This window comes from Vigna angularis, chromosome 5, assembly GCF_016808095.1.
Source record: "Vigna angularis cultivar LongXiaoDou No.4 chromosome 5, ASM1680809v1, whole genome shotgun sequence".
Taxonomy (NCBI): domain Eukaryota; kingdom Viridiplantae; phylum Streptophyta; class Magnoliopsida; order Fabales; family Fabaceae; genus Vigna; species Vigna angularis.
In genome coordinates, this window is record NC_068974.1 from 10,303,394 (window position 1) to 10,321,135 (window position 17,742).

At 35.9% G+C, this 17,742-nt stretch overlaps 1 protein-coding gene across 3 annotated transcripts in view; it reads left to right on the forward strand.

Moving 5' to 3' along the window:
- The first annotated feature begins 629 nt into the window (after positions 1 to 629).
- LOC108321756 (sucrose transport protein SUC4-like) overlaps positions 630 to 17,742 on the forward strand; it is a 30,257-nt gene continuing 13,144 nt past the window's right edge. The window contains exons 1-4 of one of the 3 annotated variants that reach the window (XM_052877514.1): positions 630 to 1,734; positions 2,161 to 2,224; positions 2,309 to 2,351; positions 13,141 to 14,878. In XM_052877514.1, coding sequence (XP_052733474.1) covers positions 1,210 to 1,734; positions 2,161 to 2,224; positions 2,309 to 2,328 — 609 coding nt within the window. In that variant the 5' untranslated portion in view covers positions 630 to 1,209 and the 3' untranslated portion in view covers positions 2,329 to 2,351; positions 13,141 to 14,878. Of the gene's footprint in view, positions 1,735 to 2,160; positions 2,225 to 2,308; positions 2,352 to 12,437; positions 12,579 to 13,140; positions 16,673 to 17,742 lie in introns of those variants that run through there. The other 2 variants (XM_052877513.1, XR_008248804.1) reach the window with 2 other exon arrangements.

Below are 17,742 nucleotides of genomic sequence, written 5' to 3' on the forward strand. Positions count from 1 at the left end.
CAACAATTTCCGATACTTATTGCGAAGTAATCGGTAAGTGAAAATGCATGACGCCAACGACTATTCTTCGTTCATAGTGTGACAATTGTATCCTACTCATCAACACCACATTACGGATTCAACAACAAAAAATCAATTAGAGTTTACTTAGTAAATAAACACACCAGTTTTGCCTTTGCTAATAGCAAAATATGAACCATGATGTTGGGCTTTTGCTGCAAAATGAGTAAGAACTTTTCTTATAAGCAAAATGAGTAAGAACTTATAAGCAAAATGAGTAAGATGATGTTTTTTCATCAAACACTTTATAACCCAAATTGAAGACTCATTCTCATTACCGCACAGAATAAGATATAACATATAATGATCACATTCAAAGACATTTTAGAGTAACACCAAAGATGACAAAAATGAATGGTTATAATTTAGACACCAATAAAGGCCATTGGAAACGTAGGTGAGAAACTTATATTGCTTGGTTTCTAATCCCATGAAAAGAGTACAAAGAGATCAAAACCACTAAAAGAAATAGTTACAAGAGACTCACAATAAATAATCTTCAAAACATGTTTATCGTTGCTATTAATGATAATCTATTCCAACGTGACGTGGTTCTTTGAAAATACTAAAGACAATAACTCTGCAGTTCTTTGTCATCTAATCCAACCATAGTTGTCTCATGCATATATACGGTTTATTATTTAGATGGAAGTTTGAAGAGTTGAGATTTAAACCTACTGGTATAAAAAGGTTGTGAAAATCATTTGGAATTTTGGTGTTTCAGATGCAAATATTTGGACCCTATTAAGGATGATGAGTAACAATTGAGTGTACTGAGCTACTAGTGGTGCAGACCTTAGCACCATAGCTTAAAGTTGGGAGCAGGAGCTCTGCCTGCGGAAAAGAACTGTTAGAAGGCACATCTAACAGCAGATCCTCAGAACTCTCACCAACATAGTTAAAAGAATCCAACATGTGCAAGCCACCAACACCATGTGGCAAAGAAAAAAGGCTTTCTGGGCTGAAGCTTGAGCCTTCTTCTACAACTTCTTTGCCTTCACATACAGGATTTATTATCACCCTTATGGGGCTCCTCATTGTTGTCTTCAATTCTGAAATTTGTACAATAACTTACTTAGTTGTGCAAATCTCAAGTCCGCTTTCTATCTTGACATTGGTTTCATCGCTGTCACCACTTATATAAGCATCATGGCAGCTCATGAAGTACCTCTGAGTTCTAGTGGGGCACAACCTGTTGAAGCAGCAGCAGGGGAATCGGGTGCTGCTGGAGAAGCTTTTCTGTGGGAGCTATTCGGGACAGTCACATATTTTTCAACCCTAGTATGGACAATACTGTCCGCTACTGCCTTAACTTGGATTGGGTGGTTTCCATTTCTCCTTTTTGATACTGATTGGATGGGCCGAGAGATTTATGGTGGTGAACCAAATGAAGGCCCTAATTATGATACTGGAGTTAGAATGGGGGCAATAGGCTTATTGCTTAATTCAGTTGTTCTTGGAATAACGTCTGTACTCATGGAGAGGTTATGCAGGAAGCGGGGGGCTGGGTTTGTGTGGGGAATCTCAAATATCTTGATGGCTGTCTGCTTTATTGCAATGCTTATTGTAACCTATCTGGCAAATAGAATTGGCTATATAGGCAAAGAACTACTACCAACTGCCATTGTGATTGCTGCATTGACAATCTTTACCGTTCTTGGGTTTCCACTTGCAGTAAGTTGCTCTATTTCTTGCTAAAAGCATTTTGTTGTTCTTTTTCTGCCAATATTGAAGGCACCCTTTCTGTCTCCCATGTTCCTTAAAACAAAAACTCAAATTCTGTCTTTTTGCATGGTTTCAGTGACTCATCATATAAAGTATCTTAGTTCATTTGATTTTGTCTGCATGATCTCTTTAGCTCAAACTGCCTTCTGTTCTCCTATGTACCTTAACATAAACAGTACTATTATGTCTCCTATAGTGTCTTGACTCAAGCTTGGCAGCAGTTTTTAACACAAACTGGCATTTTCTATCTCGAGAATCAAGACATGTCAAAATTTAAAATTTGGACATTACCCCATTAATTGTGCATGATTTTGCCAATATATTATTTGAGAGTTCTGTGTAAGTTAATCTGGCTTCATGGATCAATTATTTCAGATCACTTACAGCGTTCCATATACCTTAGTTTCCACACATATTCAGTCATTGGGGCTTGGCCAAGGTGAGCAGGGTTGATAGCTTATTCTTTCTTGTGAGTATATTATTGTATTTTATGGCTACCTATATTAACTGTTAGTATTTCCAGGATTGTCAATGGGGTCCTAAATCTTGCAATAGTGTTCCCACAGGTATTACTTTTCGAATTATCCCCTATTTCTTGTTTCTTTTGTTGGATGGGGTGAGGTGGGAGGTTAAGAACCAAAGAAAGTTCTTTGCAATTGCTTGTTTGGCATTCCCAGTAGATTTTGTGAAGAAGAATCTTTCTACTTAAAATCTAACTCAACTTCACAAAATTAATTTGTAAAGTGAAATTTGCATTCATATGTATCCTATAATTTGGCTATATATTTAGGCAATGTGAGATTTCTAACAAAAAAAAAATCAAACCGAGACAATCAACAAAGAGAAATTAAGAAATGTGGTTGAATTTGTAAATCAGTTTACCATTATAGAGTATTATTATAAAAGTCAGTGAACCTCTGTTGCATAACACATGGTTATAAAGACAGAGGAGCACTACATTACATTACGTTATTCATTTGAACAAACTACAGCTGTCAGCTGTTTACTTCTAACTAATAACTGACAACTGTTCTATGTGTTTAGCCTTTGGATGTAAAACATGATTGTGCATTGAATTTCCATCACTGAGTGATCACATTAAATAATCAGAGTGCCACAAGGGATTGCTTGCTAAGTGAGTCGAGTTTGAATCCATAATAGAGCAGTAGTAGCAGAAGCAAGAATCACATTTATAAAAGCTAATTTCCATTACAAGAGAGGAAATTAAAAACACCTTTTTGTGGTTCCTTCGGCCTTCGCAGCACCAAGTTCTACGTCTCAGCTTATACCGCAACACAGCAGCCTCAATCGATGCCTCGTCAAAATCCAACTACGTCTTCCCAAACGAACCAAAAATGAGGCAATGAAAATCAAATCAACACAGATTAGGTTTCAATTTTAAAGATTTCTAACCATTACAGATTACCATAAACATGAACGAAAAGAAGAATCACTTACCAGAGTTAGGGCTCCAGAGAAGAATGATTTACAGCTGCAGAGAAGAGACGATCCAGAGGGGACGTGACTCAAGGTTTCAGACGAAGGCTCGACACGAGAGCTGACTGAATGTTCGAGAGGAGAGGTGAATGAATGGTTGATGAAGGATTGATGAAGAGGGGAAAGAGAGTTCGAGAGAGAACAAGAGTTCTAGAGTTCGAGAACAGAGTTAGGGTTCGAGAAAGAGGGGAAAACACTTCTTCAGAGTGTGATATGCAGCTCAGCATCCAATTAATCAGAAAAAAAAAATTTTAAAAAAATAATTTCCCACATCTGTATATAATATCCGCAGTTAACAACTTCGTTCTAACTGCATACGGATACTACGGGTTATATACGGATGTATCCTTGGATAATTTTCCCGCCACCACGCGCAAACTTTATATACGGAATGTATATACGGAAAATTCCGTATATAAATATCCGTATATAATATCCGTATATAAAGCTTTTTCTGGTATCCGTACATAAATTCCGTACATAATGTCTCATTTATATACGGATATGAATTCGTATATAATTGTCCGTATGTAATTTCATTATTTCTTGTAGTGGTATAATATGGGAGATTAAGCCAGAACACTTAGAAAGCTAAACCAGAGCAAATCACTTTGTTATAATCGATTACATAAGTTACATAAACGATTAAAATAGAGAGATAGGAAAAATCTATTATAAAAGTAACAAAATCTATTCAGAAAGGTAAATGGATGACTAATTGGGCTAACTGGCCAGATAATCGATTACATAAGTTCTATAATCGATTAAAACGGAAAGCAACGTCTAATCCATTACACATATAGCCTAATCTATTAAGTTTGTTAGAAGAAACAATTATAGGCATAAGTGTTGCAATAATCAATTAAAACAGAGGCAAAATCATAATAGATTATGCTAATAATAAGATTGATTAAACTTCGTCAGGATTTGAAATTTTTATATTAACATTACTCGAGACCTGTTTCATAAATATTTTAATTTTCATATATTGATATACTTTCTGAGTTCTTTGCACAGGATTTCTCAAGAAAAATTCTTGGAGGATTTCATGTTGCATTGTTGAATACATTCAAAGATTCATTTAAGATCCAATGAACTTCATTGTCGTTGATAAATCTGCACTAGAAGAGTGTCACTAGTGTAGAAAGGGCTATAAACGTCCGTTCTTTTGGCCTTTTGACGTCCGACCTGCCCCCGACGTCTTTGTGGGTGACGTTACTCAAACGTCGGGGGTAGACATCGGACGTGTATATAGACGTCCGATGTGTCAGCCCCGACGTCTCATCAGACGTCCGGCGCCGCCCTCTCCCGACGTCTACACAGACGACCACATGCTGAATGGTTTTGTGCTAAGGTTGGCGTTGAACGTCGGGTTGTGCACTGCCGGACGTTTATAGACGTCGGACAGTGCACTAACAGACATCTACTGGGCGTTTTTCTAAAAAAAAATTAATTTATTTTTGTAATAAAACCACACCTGAAAAGCAAAAAATTGTCTCAGAACAATTTTGCAATAATATATATATGCATTTCATATAAACAAAGTTCTACTTAATGTAAAATATAATCCACTACCAAAACTATCAAGATAAAACTTAAACTAAAACTAAGCAATGTTCAACAACAAATAAAACTATTCCTAACTCCATCTTTGCAGAAGATAAGCGATCCACTCCTGCCTTATCTGCCTAATTGTGTCCTCTGGTATATGAGATGTACTCTTGAAGCGTGCAAAATTCAAGAAAGATTCATTATGGTTTCATATATGTTTGAAGATGAATTTGATTTGTAATGTATTCAAGGTATACATCATTACCTCATTCCAGTCATCTGTAATGACAGCTCGAATGATGGTCTTAATCCAACACATCACATAGAAGCCACATTCCCATGAATCTAGCTGTTGGTTACACTAAAATGACAAACTAAATAGTTAAGAATTTAGATCATTCAATAACATAGAAAATGAATTAGAACTATAAATGACTTACAACCTTTGGATACAAAATTTGAACCAGTTGACCACGAGATTTACCAATAACTCTGTACAGATTAAAAACACAAAGTATAATTAATATGACTATATTTATCATAAAAGTTAAAGGTGAACATCAAATTCAAAGTCATTTTTGGAGAAACACTTACCCTTGAAGCATGGTTCTCAAGTCATTTTTCATCCTCATGTGCAACGAATAAAACCATATAATTTTACATTGTTTGGGAATGATGACCATCAGCTGCCAGTGCAACCTATCACGAAGGACAAATAGTTATTTAACTAATTAAGGAAACTATAATAATGAACTGGCCACATATAACAACACCTACCCCTCAATGTATGGCACAAGGTATACGTCTCTTTTTGACTCATCCATCCATGTGTGCAAATAATGTTGTCTGTTTTGAAGTGTGTTACCAAAAGGTTGAATTGTCTGAGGTTCAACAAATCCGTACATGGAAGACCGACCTTGGTCTACAACGATTGTGTTCATGAACCTAAAACAACAAAGTTAAGTTGTTAGAAACTATAACAATGTAAATAAAAGTAATATGAAAGACCAAACTGACTATCTTACATGCACTACATCTAAATGATGAAAATATTCAACATCCTGTCTCCCCCAATCACCTCCAATGCATCAGAGAATGTGATATAAACTGGCACATGTGGGGGGAGACCAAATACTCTAAAATCCCATTATAGTTCTAATGATGCTTTCTTCAATCTGGGTAATTTTGTCATTAGCTTTGATAGAGGATCATCCTCCACTTCAGCCATGTCATCATCTTCATGTATGACTGTATCATGAATTGACTGCTTCTGAGGACATGTGAACTGAAGATAAGAATTTACGTCAAAGAGTTATCAACAATTATTTGAAGAATAAACATAGAAATACTAAGGAAAAAGACATTATACATCTCCAATTGACATAATAGTCTTATTCCCTCGTTTTCCAATTCATCTAAACCTCGAGGGTCAACAACTTTCTTGCAAATGACATTAAAGAAAAAACTCAGACGTGTCAGAATACCCCTAACAGAAGGAGGTAATATGCCTCGAATAACAACAGGTAACAATTGTTGCATCAATACATGACAATCGTGAGACTTTAAACCAACTAGTTTTAAGTCTTGCATAGACACAAGGTTACTAATATTTGAAGAATAACCTTGCGGAACCTTCACACTTCTTAAACAGTTACAAAAACTTTGTTTTTCTCTTTTGGAAAGTGTGTGACAAGCTGGGGGCAGATAGGTGCGTCTTCCTATTATCTGTGGATGTAACTCAGATCGGATTCCCATGTCAGCCAAATCTTGTCAGGCTTTTATTCCGTCTTTGCTCTTGCTTTTGACGTTTAATAAAGTTCCGATGACACTGTCACAAACATTTTTTTCAACGTGCATCACATCAATACAATGTCTAACATCAAGTTCACACCAATATGGAAGCTTAAAAAATATTGATCGTTTCTTTCAAATGTTCTTTGCATAGGTACTTTTATGATGTTTTCCAAACACAATGTCAATGTTTTTGACAGCGTTGTACACCTCTTCACCATTTCGGGGTCTGCTCACAACCTCATCCTCAACATTACCATTAAATGCTTTTTTCAATCTACGATAAGGATGATTACGAGAAAGAAATTTTCAATGTCTTGTATATCCCATCTTCTGACCATGCTTCAACTGAAGGTAACTAGTGTTTTCTTCACATATGGGACATGCAAAATGACCTTTAACACTATAACCGCTCAAGTTTCCATACGCTGGGAAATCATTTATAGTGCAAAACAACATTGCACGCAAACGAAACTGTTCCTGAACATGTGAATCAAACACGTCGACCCCTTCTTCTGACAACAATTTCAAATCATCAATTAAAGGTGCTAAGTAAACATCAATGTCATTTCCAGGTTGTCTAGGACCCAATATCATCATGGACAACATCACATATTTTCTCTTCATGCACAACAAAGGAGAAAGATTGTAAATCATCAACATAACTGGCCACGAACCGTGTTTGCTACTTAAGTTTCCATAAGGATTCATACCATTAGTTGCAAGTGCAAGGCTTAAGTTTCTTGGATCTGCACCAAATTCAGGGAATTTGTCATCAATTTTTTTCCATTGTGGTGAATCAGTAGGTTGTCGAAGAAGATTATCGCACTTTCTTTCGTCAGAGTTCCATTTAAGGTTCTTTGCATCTTCTTTAACAGAGAACATACGTTTGAACCTAGGTATTATAGGCAAATACCACATCACCTTAGCAGGTGCACCATCATTACCTTCACAACCAGTGACTCTATCAGATTTCTTTTTAAAACGGGATAAACCACATGTTGGACATTACTTTAGCGAAGCAAACTCCTTTGGGTACAAAACACAATCATTAGGACAAGCATGTATCTTTCTGGAAGCATCTCCTTTAACAACTCTAACAACTCGGTGAAACTTTTATCGATCCATCCATTCCTTGCTTTTAAACTAAACAACTTTAAACTTGAAGACAGACGTGTAAAGTTCGAGCATCCTGGGAACAATGGTTGCTTTGAATCATTAATAAAAGAATCATACAAATTAGCTCTTCCAAAATTATCTTCACCGACATTACGTATCATGTCCTCTAAATGGTCATTCATCCATTCTTCCACATAATCCGTTCCTCGTGACGTGGTAGGCTGGTCCAGTACTTCTCCATGCCATGTTCAAACGGTATAAGTCCTCATTATGTCGTACATGAATAGATGGTCATTGCCTAAGTCTTGCTGTATTTGATTAAGACAACGAACACAAGGACAAAAATATGTCCCGTTGACAGACTTAGCATTTTGTTCAACGTATTGCAAGAACTTCGAAACACCCTTATCATATTCTTCACTGATATGACGTTCGTTCATCCAGCTTCGATCCATACTATGTTCGTAAAATCATCAGTTGAAGTTTTTTAACTCTCACAAGGTTAGGCCCTACCCATTAAAAAAAATTAATTTTTTTAATTTGCTAAGACACGTGCATTGAAGTCTACATCATAAAATTGATAAGATTTCGGCAGCATTTCGCATTGGTCTCCGAAATACACCAAATGAGAGTAGTCAACGATGACCACAATCAAATATGCATCCGGAGAACAACACAGATACTGAACCAAAATTTTATCAATCTTATCCATAAACTCCAATTGACATGTTATTGCAAATTATGAAAATTAATTTTCTCAAACTGTCCAATCGGACAATTCAAAATTTAACACAAACGATTAAAAGATTAATCGTTTGTGTTAAATTTCAAACGGGAACTAAGTGTCACTCAATGATTTTATACTTATATACTAACATATCACAATTATAATAACACAACTAATACATGCATATTCAAAAGCCAATAACACATGCATACCTTAGAGTAAAAAACATGCATACACAAAACCCAATAACATGCATACAAAAATTTATCAATGAACAAGATAACCTGAAAAGTAGATTCCAAATGAAAGGGAGGGAAATCGAGGAGGGAACGGCCTAAAACGTATCCCAAAAATAGTCAAAGAAGCCGCCCAAGAACACGCAAGAGACTACACCAAAACACACTGAAAACGATGTTTAATCGGTTCAAATCAAAGATATTTCATCACAAGGCAATGTAATCGGATTGAAAGTAAATTTAAACGGTCCAAAAGAGAGAAAACGAACCTAGAAAAGCAATGCTGCAGAGAGAGTTCATGGGGAAGATGATGAACAGTGAGCGCAACTGCTCGCGGGTTCGCGTTTTAGTATTAATACTATTAGACGTCCGGTAGTTTGGGGCCCCGATGTCTATAATATTATAGACATCGGGGTCATCAATAATATGACGTCTTTGGGGATTTAAAATTGACATTCGTGGGGGGTTTTATACGTACGTGGAAGGGGCTTGGACGTCTATAATATTATAGACGTCCGACCCCCTTCAGAACGGACGTCTAAGAGGCTGAACGCATTTAACTTTTCAACTACCCTGTCAGCCTCTAAGACGTCCATTCTAGAGGGGGCTGGATGTCTATAATATTATAGACGTTCGTCCCCCTCCAGACCGGACGTCTAAGAGGCTGATAGGGTATTTGAAGAGTTAATGCGTTCAACCACCCGTCAGCCTATTAGATGTCCGTGTCCGGCCCCCTCTAACGGACGTTTAAAAGGCTGACGAGGGGAGTTGAAGAGTTTATTGCTTCAACCCCTACCACAAACAATTCAGGCAACTGGACGTCCGGGCAGGGAGGTACGGACGTCTATATAGACGTCCGGGCAGGGAGGAACGGACGTCTATATAGACGTCCAGTCTGGCACACGGGACGTCTATACGGACGTCCAAGGGTGTACACCGGACGTCTATATAGACTTCCGGCCTGACACACCGGACGTCTATATAGATGTCCGGTATGAATCCCCCGACGTTTGAGTAACGTCACCCACAAAGACGTCGGGGGAAGATCGGACGGCAAAAGGGCAAAAGAACGAACGTCTATAGCCTTTTCTGCACTAGTGAGAGTTGTAAACCAAAAACCAAAAGAATCCTTCCTCAACGTTGAAAATGCATATTTATGACTTCCAAAGTGTCTACATATGTATTTGGTGTCCCTATATATAGATATAAATGTTTAAGGCACCTAAAAAACCCTAAAAGAATAATTGTCACAAAGATGTTAATGATTATTCATGAGATAGGCCCCTATCCTACTTTTGGGTCGGGTCAGCCCATACCAACCAGTCTCCACCATCAAACTTAACCTGCCTTAATCTTCGACCCAACCCATTAATTATGTCTTAATTTTTTGTCTAGATCGGTCGGACTATTCTCCATACACGTTGTCTCATCTCGATCTTTGACTTGGTGTAATGCATCTTTGTTGTTAACTTGTCTAAATATTTTTTTTTCTAATTGAGCTATCTCAATTTTTGTCTACGATATTCTATCTTAACCTTTAGTTTATTAGTCAACTTAATTTGTTCTCAAACTTAGTATTATAATTTAAAAATCAATCAAAGTCTTTTAGCATAATCATACCTTTCTTTAACCTAAAACATTTACGTTTAATTATTTAAAAATATTTATTATGATTTTAATTATTGTGATCTATAACTAAAACACAATTCTCATAAAATATTATTATTATTTTCCATATGAAATAAAATTAATATTTTAAAGAAACAAAATTTTATTCTCTTTAAATTTCAACGACAAATCATTCTTATATTTTATAATATGTAAATATTACAAGATAAATTTAAACAAATTTATATAATACAAAAATAAAAAAAAAATTGTAAATCTTATCTTAAAATATAAAGATAATGGTGGGTTATGGGAGGTTTATAAATGAAAAAAGCTTAGAAAAGGGCGGGAGGCTGAAGAAGAAAACCTCGAATATCGGTAACGTTGCATTTCTAATGGGAGGTTATGTTAAAATGTAAATATTACATTAAAATATAATGGTACTGGGAGGTTATGAGAGGTTTTAAAAAGGAAAAAGAGGAGCGTGGATGAAGAAGAAAATGTCGTATATCTGCATGATACGACGTAACCTTTGTCTTTTGTCAAACTCTTTGTCTTTTGGCTGACAATTAGTACGTCAAAGCCTAGTAAAATTCGACGTAACCATTGTATATTTTAAGCTTCGAAGTTAAGATGTTAAAAACTACTAGATTGTGAAAGAGGTTCCAAGAATTCTATCTAGACGTGGCTTCTTCATCATCATCATCTAGAAGAAAAGAGAAGGTTGCTTGGGTTACAAGAAATGCAATCCCATCTGGATGGATAAGTGATGACGAGATCCGAAGAAAGTTTTTATTATGGAGAGTTATAAAATATGTAGTTCCTCACAAGTATGTGGACCTGCAATTATTCAAGAAAGAAGAGTTCCTTTTGATTTTGTCCAGATGAAAGGAGATTGCTATCCAGATTTGGTAGAAGTTTTCTACACAAACTTGAGGGTTGTAAATGGGGTCATTCACTCAAGGGTCAAAGGTGTTAACATTACTATTGATGATAATGTTTGGTCACATATTGCTGGACTGAAAGCTGAAGGTTTGGATTCTCATATCCGTGATTCTGAGTCAAACAGATGGCTAACAAAGAGAGCTATATATGTAAACTGCTTAAGATATCCACAAAGGTACACGGTGGATAAGCAATATCTACATGATGGCTTAAACAAGGAGGAGAAACTGATTGCTTATGTCCTGACTTGGCTACTACTTCCTAGAAGATTTATCGAGGACAGAATGTCAACAGAAGATGTATTTCTATTGAATGCTATCAAGACTAGAATACCAACCAATTGGGTTGTGGTACTAAAAGACCGTATGATCGTTTCAGGTCATAAATATGCACAGAAATTTCCATATGGAGTATTTATCAGCCAGGTGTTGATACTTCAAGGAGTAGATGTATCTCAAGAAGTTAGACTTGTGTGCAACAAGTCAAAAAAAATGAGTATACTAAGTCTGTTTTCTATTGGGCTAGAAAGGACTGTGAATGGATGGTTCTTCAGAGATGAGCTAATTGTTGGAAGTACACCTACTCCTACTGTAGATCATACTGCCTTCATTCCATAAACTGATTTTGAGAAATATGTTGTTGATCAATTTAGGAAGAAGTTTGAAAGGGATGAGAGAGTTGAAGATACTCTTTTCAGATGGGAGAAGAAGGGAAACAAGAATGGTATTGGCTTTGAAACTGAAGATTTTGATGATGAGTCAACTGATGAAGATTGAATGGAATCTTCTTCGTAAGAATAGGGACTACTTTTCTATGTGGATTTTTTTTATAGGTATAATACCCTATTTTGTCCCCAGTTTCGCTCGAAAATGAATTAGTCCATCCTTTTAAAAATGCGTCAATTACGTCCTCACTTAATAAAATTTGCATCAATTAAATCCCTTCCGTTAAATCCGTACAAACGGCGTTAATTATTTTTCTCTTTCTTCTGCTTTTTCTGATTTTTCTGTGCAAGCAGTAGCTTTTTTTCTCTCTTCTACTATTCTTCTTCTCTGTCTTCTACCAATTATAAGAATTGTTCTGACATCATATGCCAAGACAATTGATTCTTAATTTGTTCTCAAAAGGTTCTTTTTCATTATTCTTGTTTTCTCTCTTAATCATATTTATTTGCTTAATTTTGTTTTTGGGCAAGGTTGATAAATGTTACCTTTGTTTGCATTTATCTCCTTAAAACCCGACCTCGACGCTTGTGTCTCAGTCTCAGTCTCACTTTCGCTTTCAGTTTCAGATCTCTCTTTCATCACACCAATTTCCAGGTCACATTGCAATCTTCAATCTTTTTGCTTTTCTCTGAATTTTTGTTCCCCTTTTCTTCAATCTCTTACTTTCTTTTCCACTTTCATATCTCTAATTTTATGTAAAACAACTCCTCCTTTTAATTCTTGGTTTGTCGAAAGTCTGTATTTTTTTCCTGTAAATTTTGTTGGAATGCATGTTGGAATTTGAATGTTGGTATGGTTTGGATGTTATGCTCGTCGTTGTTGTCACTAATCTGATTTTATTATCAATGTTTGTCCCATGGATTTTGAAAATTTCAAAACATTCTTACCCTTTTAAACTGGGGTTAGGGTAGGATGATTTTACATGTTTCGATAAGTTTATTTGGTATCCACTTAACGAGGTTTTTCCCTGAGCTTGAAATATTGGATGAGAAATGTTGGATAAGCGAGAATTTCTTGCTCAAAACCTATGTACTAAGACACTGTTAATTAAACCTTTTATATTAGGCTATGTGTTAAGATCTTACAAGATTGGGATAGCGTGCATTACTACTGTTTTTATGTTATCTCATTTGATGTTTTTGGGGCTTTTGTATAGGATTTGAAACATGGCAGATTCAAAACCAGGATTGAGGAAGCCAGTGTTCACCAAGGTTGAACAGCTTCGCCTAGGAACAAGTGGGCACACTTTAACCGTGAAGGTGGTCAATGTTAAGATGGTGATGCAGAAAGGTCGCTCCGATGGTCCTCAATCCCGTCAAAATAAATATGATTAAGAGAGAAAACAAGATTAAGAATAATGACAAAGAGAGAAAACAAAATTAAGCAAATAAATATGATTAAGAGAGAAAACAAGAATAATGAAAAAGTGTGACTGTAAAAGTTGTACTAATTTGGTAGAAGACAGAGAAGAAGAACAGTAGAAGAGAGAAAAAAAGCTGCTGCTTGCATAGAAAAATCAGAAAAATCAGAAAAAGCAGAAGAAAGAGAAAAATAATTAACGCCGTTTGTACGAATTTAACGGAAGGGATTTAATTGATGCAAATTTTATTAAGTGAGGACGTAATTGACACATTTTTTAAAGGATGGACTAATTTGACATTTCCGAGCGAAACTGGGGACAAAATAGGGTATTATACCTTTTTTATATTTTGTAATCATGGCACTAAGTCACCTCTAGTTTTATGTACTGCTTCGGTTTTATTTTGAAATGAAATGAAGATTTAATTTAGTAAACGATATGTGAATTGTGAATATTAATTGCATTGTTATGTGGACTAAAGATTCTGATATTGATCAAAAACTGATCACTGGTTTAAAAGTGCAAATTTTAGTACACTGCTAACTTGAATCGATTAAGGAAGAAGTAAAAAGAAAAAAATTTCATGTCTGATTTTAAAGAAAATAGAATAAAACGTCGGAGCCCCACCGAATACGACATTCTATTAAGCACACAATTAATGTTCCCAAGTACTTCTATTCCCTTCACGTCCCAGCCCGGCAGTCTACGGCGTTCTATGGGAGGGTTGAAAAGAAAAAAGATCAGAAAGTATGGTACTTTTAGGTAGAAGAACAAAACATCGAATTCCAACAGAACTCAACGTTCTATTAATGCTCTCGTTTTCAAAAGAAAAAACTAAAAAGAAATAAACAGGTACAAACTTGTGGCTTCCAATACTACGTCAAAGGCCCTTCAAATTTGACGTAACCTTTGCAATTTTTAAGAAAAAATTAATAAAAATGGCGCGTTGTTTTAAGAGAAAATGTCGAATGGTTTGGGACTTTGACGTTGTTTTTAAACATAACGTCAAAGTTTTGTTGTATACGACGTGAAAGTTTTTTATTGAATCTAAAAACAAAACACAGTCTCACTATTTGTTCGCGGTTCCATTTCTGCTTGAACTTTCTTCTTGGTGGACAACTACGATAAAGAAAGAAGGCTACTTTTAAGTCGTTTCTGTCTTTGTAATGTCATTTGGTTCTCATTCATAAGGTTGACTGATTGTTTTTCGTTTATCTTTAGGTTCTTTTTCATTCGGGGTTAGTGAACTTCGTCATCTTCTCTAGTGACACCATTTGAAGTATTTTTTTTTCTCTTAAAATACTCTTACGTATGATGTATGTGCTCATGTTTGTGTTGTGTTTGTCGATTCTGGACGTATGATATCTATATGTATAGCGATACTATGATAGTTTTTTTTTTTCTTCAACATATGGTATTTGTGTTCGTTCGTTGTCAGCGAACTTCGTCATCTTCTCCAGTGACACTATTTCAAGTTTGTTTTTTTTTTCCTTCAATATCTCTTATGTATGATATATGTGTTCGTGTTTGTCGATTCTAGACGTATGATATATGTATAACGATAGATATTTGTGTTCGTGTACATATAGTATGATACTTTATTTTTTTCCTTCAACGTATGATAGGTATTTATTTTTGTTTCTCTACGTAAGTTAGTTTTTTTTCCGTGGATTCTTTTCGTTCAGTGTAGTAGTATGGATCGAAGTTGGATTCATCAGCGTCGTATTAGTGAACAGTATGAGCGAGGGGTTTCTGAGTTCATACAATATGTTAAAGAACACGCAAAACTAGTGAACGGGGGATATTTTTGCCCTTGTGTTCGTTGTCTCGATCAAGTATATGAAGACTTGGACAACACTCGTGATCATTTATTCATCTATGGAATAATGAGCAGTTATACAGTTTGGACATGGCATGGAGAAGTATTATATAAGCCAATAACTTTAAGAGGTTCGGATTATGTCGACGAATGGATGAGTGATCATTTAGATGAAATGGTACGTAACGTTGGAGAAGAAAATTTTGGAAGAGCTCATTTGTACGATAGTCTTAAGAACAATTCAGAGCAAGAGTTGTATTCAGGATGCATCAATTTTACAAGGTTGTCGGCTACTTTGAAATTGTTTTGTTTGAAAGCAAAAAACGAAGGGACTGATAAAAGTTTCACGGAATTGTTGGAGTTGCTGAAGGAGATGGTACTAGAAAATGACACGTTACCTATCCGTAACTATGACGCGAAGAAAATTCTATGTCCAATGGGTTTGGAATACCAAAAGATACATGCATGTCCCAATGATTGTGTATTGTATAGAGATCAATATGCTTTAATGAAGGTGTGTTCGACGTGTGGTTCATCACGATTTAAGAAGAAACTTGATGGAAATAATGATGAACACAATGAAGGTCCACCGGCTAAGGTCATGTGGTATTTACCTATAGTACCTAGGTTGAAACAATTGTTTTCTGTTAAAGAAGATGCGAAGAATCTTATGTGGCACGTTGATGGAAGAAAATGTGATAATCTTCTTCGACACCTAGCTGATTCCCCACAATGGAAGAACATTGATGGCACATTTCCCGAATTTTGTGCAGAGCCGAGAAACTTAAGACTTGCAGTTGCTACCGATGGTATGAAACCTTATGGCAACTTAAGTAGCAAACACAGTTCATGGCCAGTTATTTTGATGATTTACAATATATCTCCTATGTTGTGCATGAAGAGAAAATACATGATGTTGTCTATGATAATATCGGGTCCTAGACAACCTGGAAATGACATTGATGTTTATCTAAAATCGTTAATTGACGATTTAAAATTAGTGTGGGAAGAGGGTATCGAGGTCTTCGATTCATATTCAAAAGAAAACTTTCATTTGCGTGCAATGTTGTTTTGCACCATAAATGATTTCCCAGCATATGGGAACTTGAGTGGTTACAGTGTTAAAGTTCATTTTGCATTTCCGATTTGTGAAGAAAATACTAGCTATCTTCAACTGAAGCATGGGCAAAACACTGTGTACACAAGACACCGAAGATTCCTTCCTCGAAATCACCCTTACCGTAGATTGAAAAAAGCCTTTTAATGGAAGTCTTGAGGATGATGTAGTATGCAGACGACGTAATAGGAAAGAAGTATACGACTGATGACAAATTTATGAACACCAAAAAATGGCGCCACAAACTTGTTTAACAATCGGCAAGTGTGACTGAATCGTATCAAGTAATAAAACAAGGTAAGACCAAGTATCGTTTTCCCAAAGGACTCACGGCCTAGTTTAGCTATATGATTTGTTGATTATTTAAGACTTGTGAAAAATTGATTGTAGATTTAAATGCAAAAAACAGTAATTAAATATGTATGCATGAATTTGATCAATGGAGAAAAATAGAATACAAACACTTCAATAAATTAGATGGATGAGTATGTTGTTAGGGTTATCAATTTCATCTTATCCACTCTCATATACTTTAGGAATTCATCATTCTTTTCATCATTGCTAATGCCACTCTGTAATCACCTTGCAAGAAGGCCTATCCTTAATTACGAGTTCATACAATTCCTAGCATTCCTAGTAATTAATTCTTAAGTGCAGAAGCTTAACGGCAACCAATATGCTATTGGGAGAAATTCCTCGGATCTAGATTTCCTCGTACGTTCCCATATCGACAAAATCACTAATCATGGCATTGAATGAGTTAAACAAAGCAAGCTTTATGCAAAGAGGAAAAACCCTAACTAATGATGAAAGAAAGCATAAGTCTTAAAAATAAGATGTTAAAACAAATTCCATATATGAGAGTTTCACAAGACTACATTGATTCCCCAACAACAATACAAGGTTTAGTTCACCATATTCGTGGTGAAACTAGATGAATAATAATGAAAGAATGAAAGATAAAACCCTAGAAAGAGGAGGAGGTAGCCTGAGCATCTAAGATCTTCCTTCAAGGGGTGGAAAAGTGAGTGTTTGCTTCATCTCCGCCAAAGATACAAACCCTAGGACGTCCTAAAGCTTATATATTATTCTAAAAATATAGAAAAATAAGGTCCAAGCCCATAAAAGTGCCGCTTAGCGGTAAACTACCTCTTAGCGGTAAGTACGTGAGATGATTCTTCCCCCTCAGCGGCATTTTCACCCCTCAGTGGATCCAACGTGAGCTCCTGAGTGCCGCTCAACAGTAAACTGCCGCTGAGCGGTAATTGCGACTTCTCCTTTTGCACTTTTTGATGTCTTTTCTGATTCCATTTATATCCTTCTTCACTTCTTTCACCAAATTCACCTTAAAACCTGCATGAAACACTGAAATCAAGCATAAACCTGTCCAACTCTCTTATTTATGAAAATATGACCAAAAGCATGATTTCAAGCTAGTTTATAAGTGTTAAAGGTTGCTTTT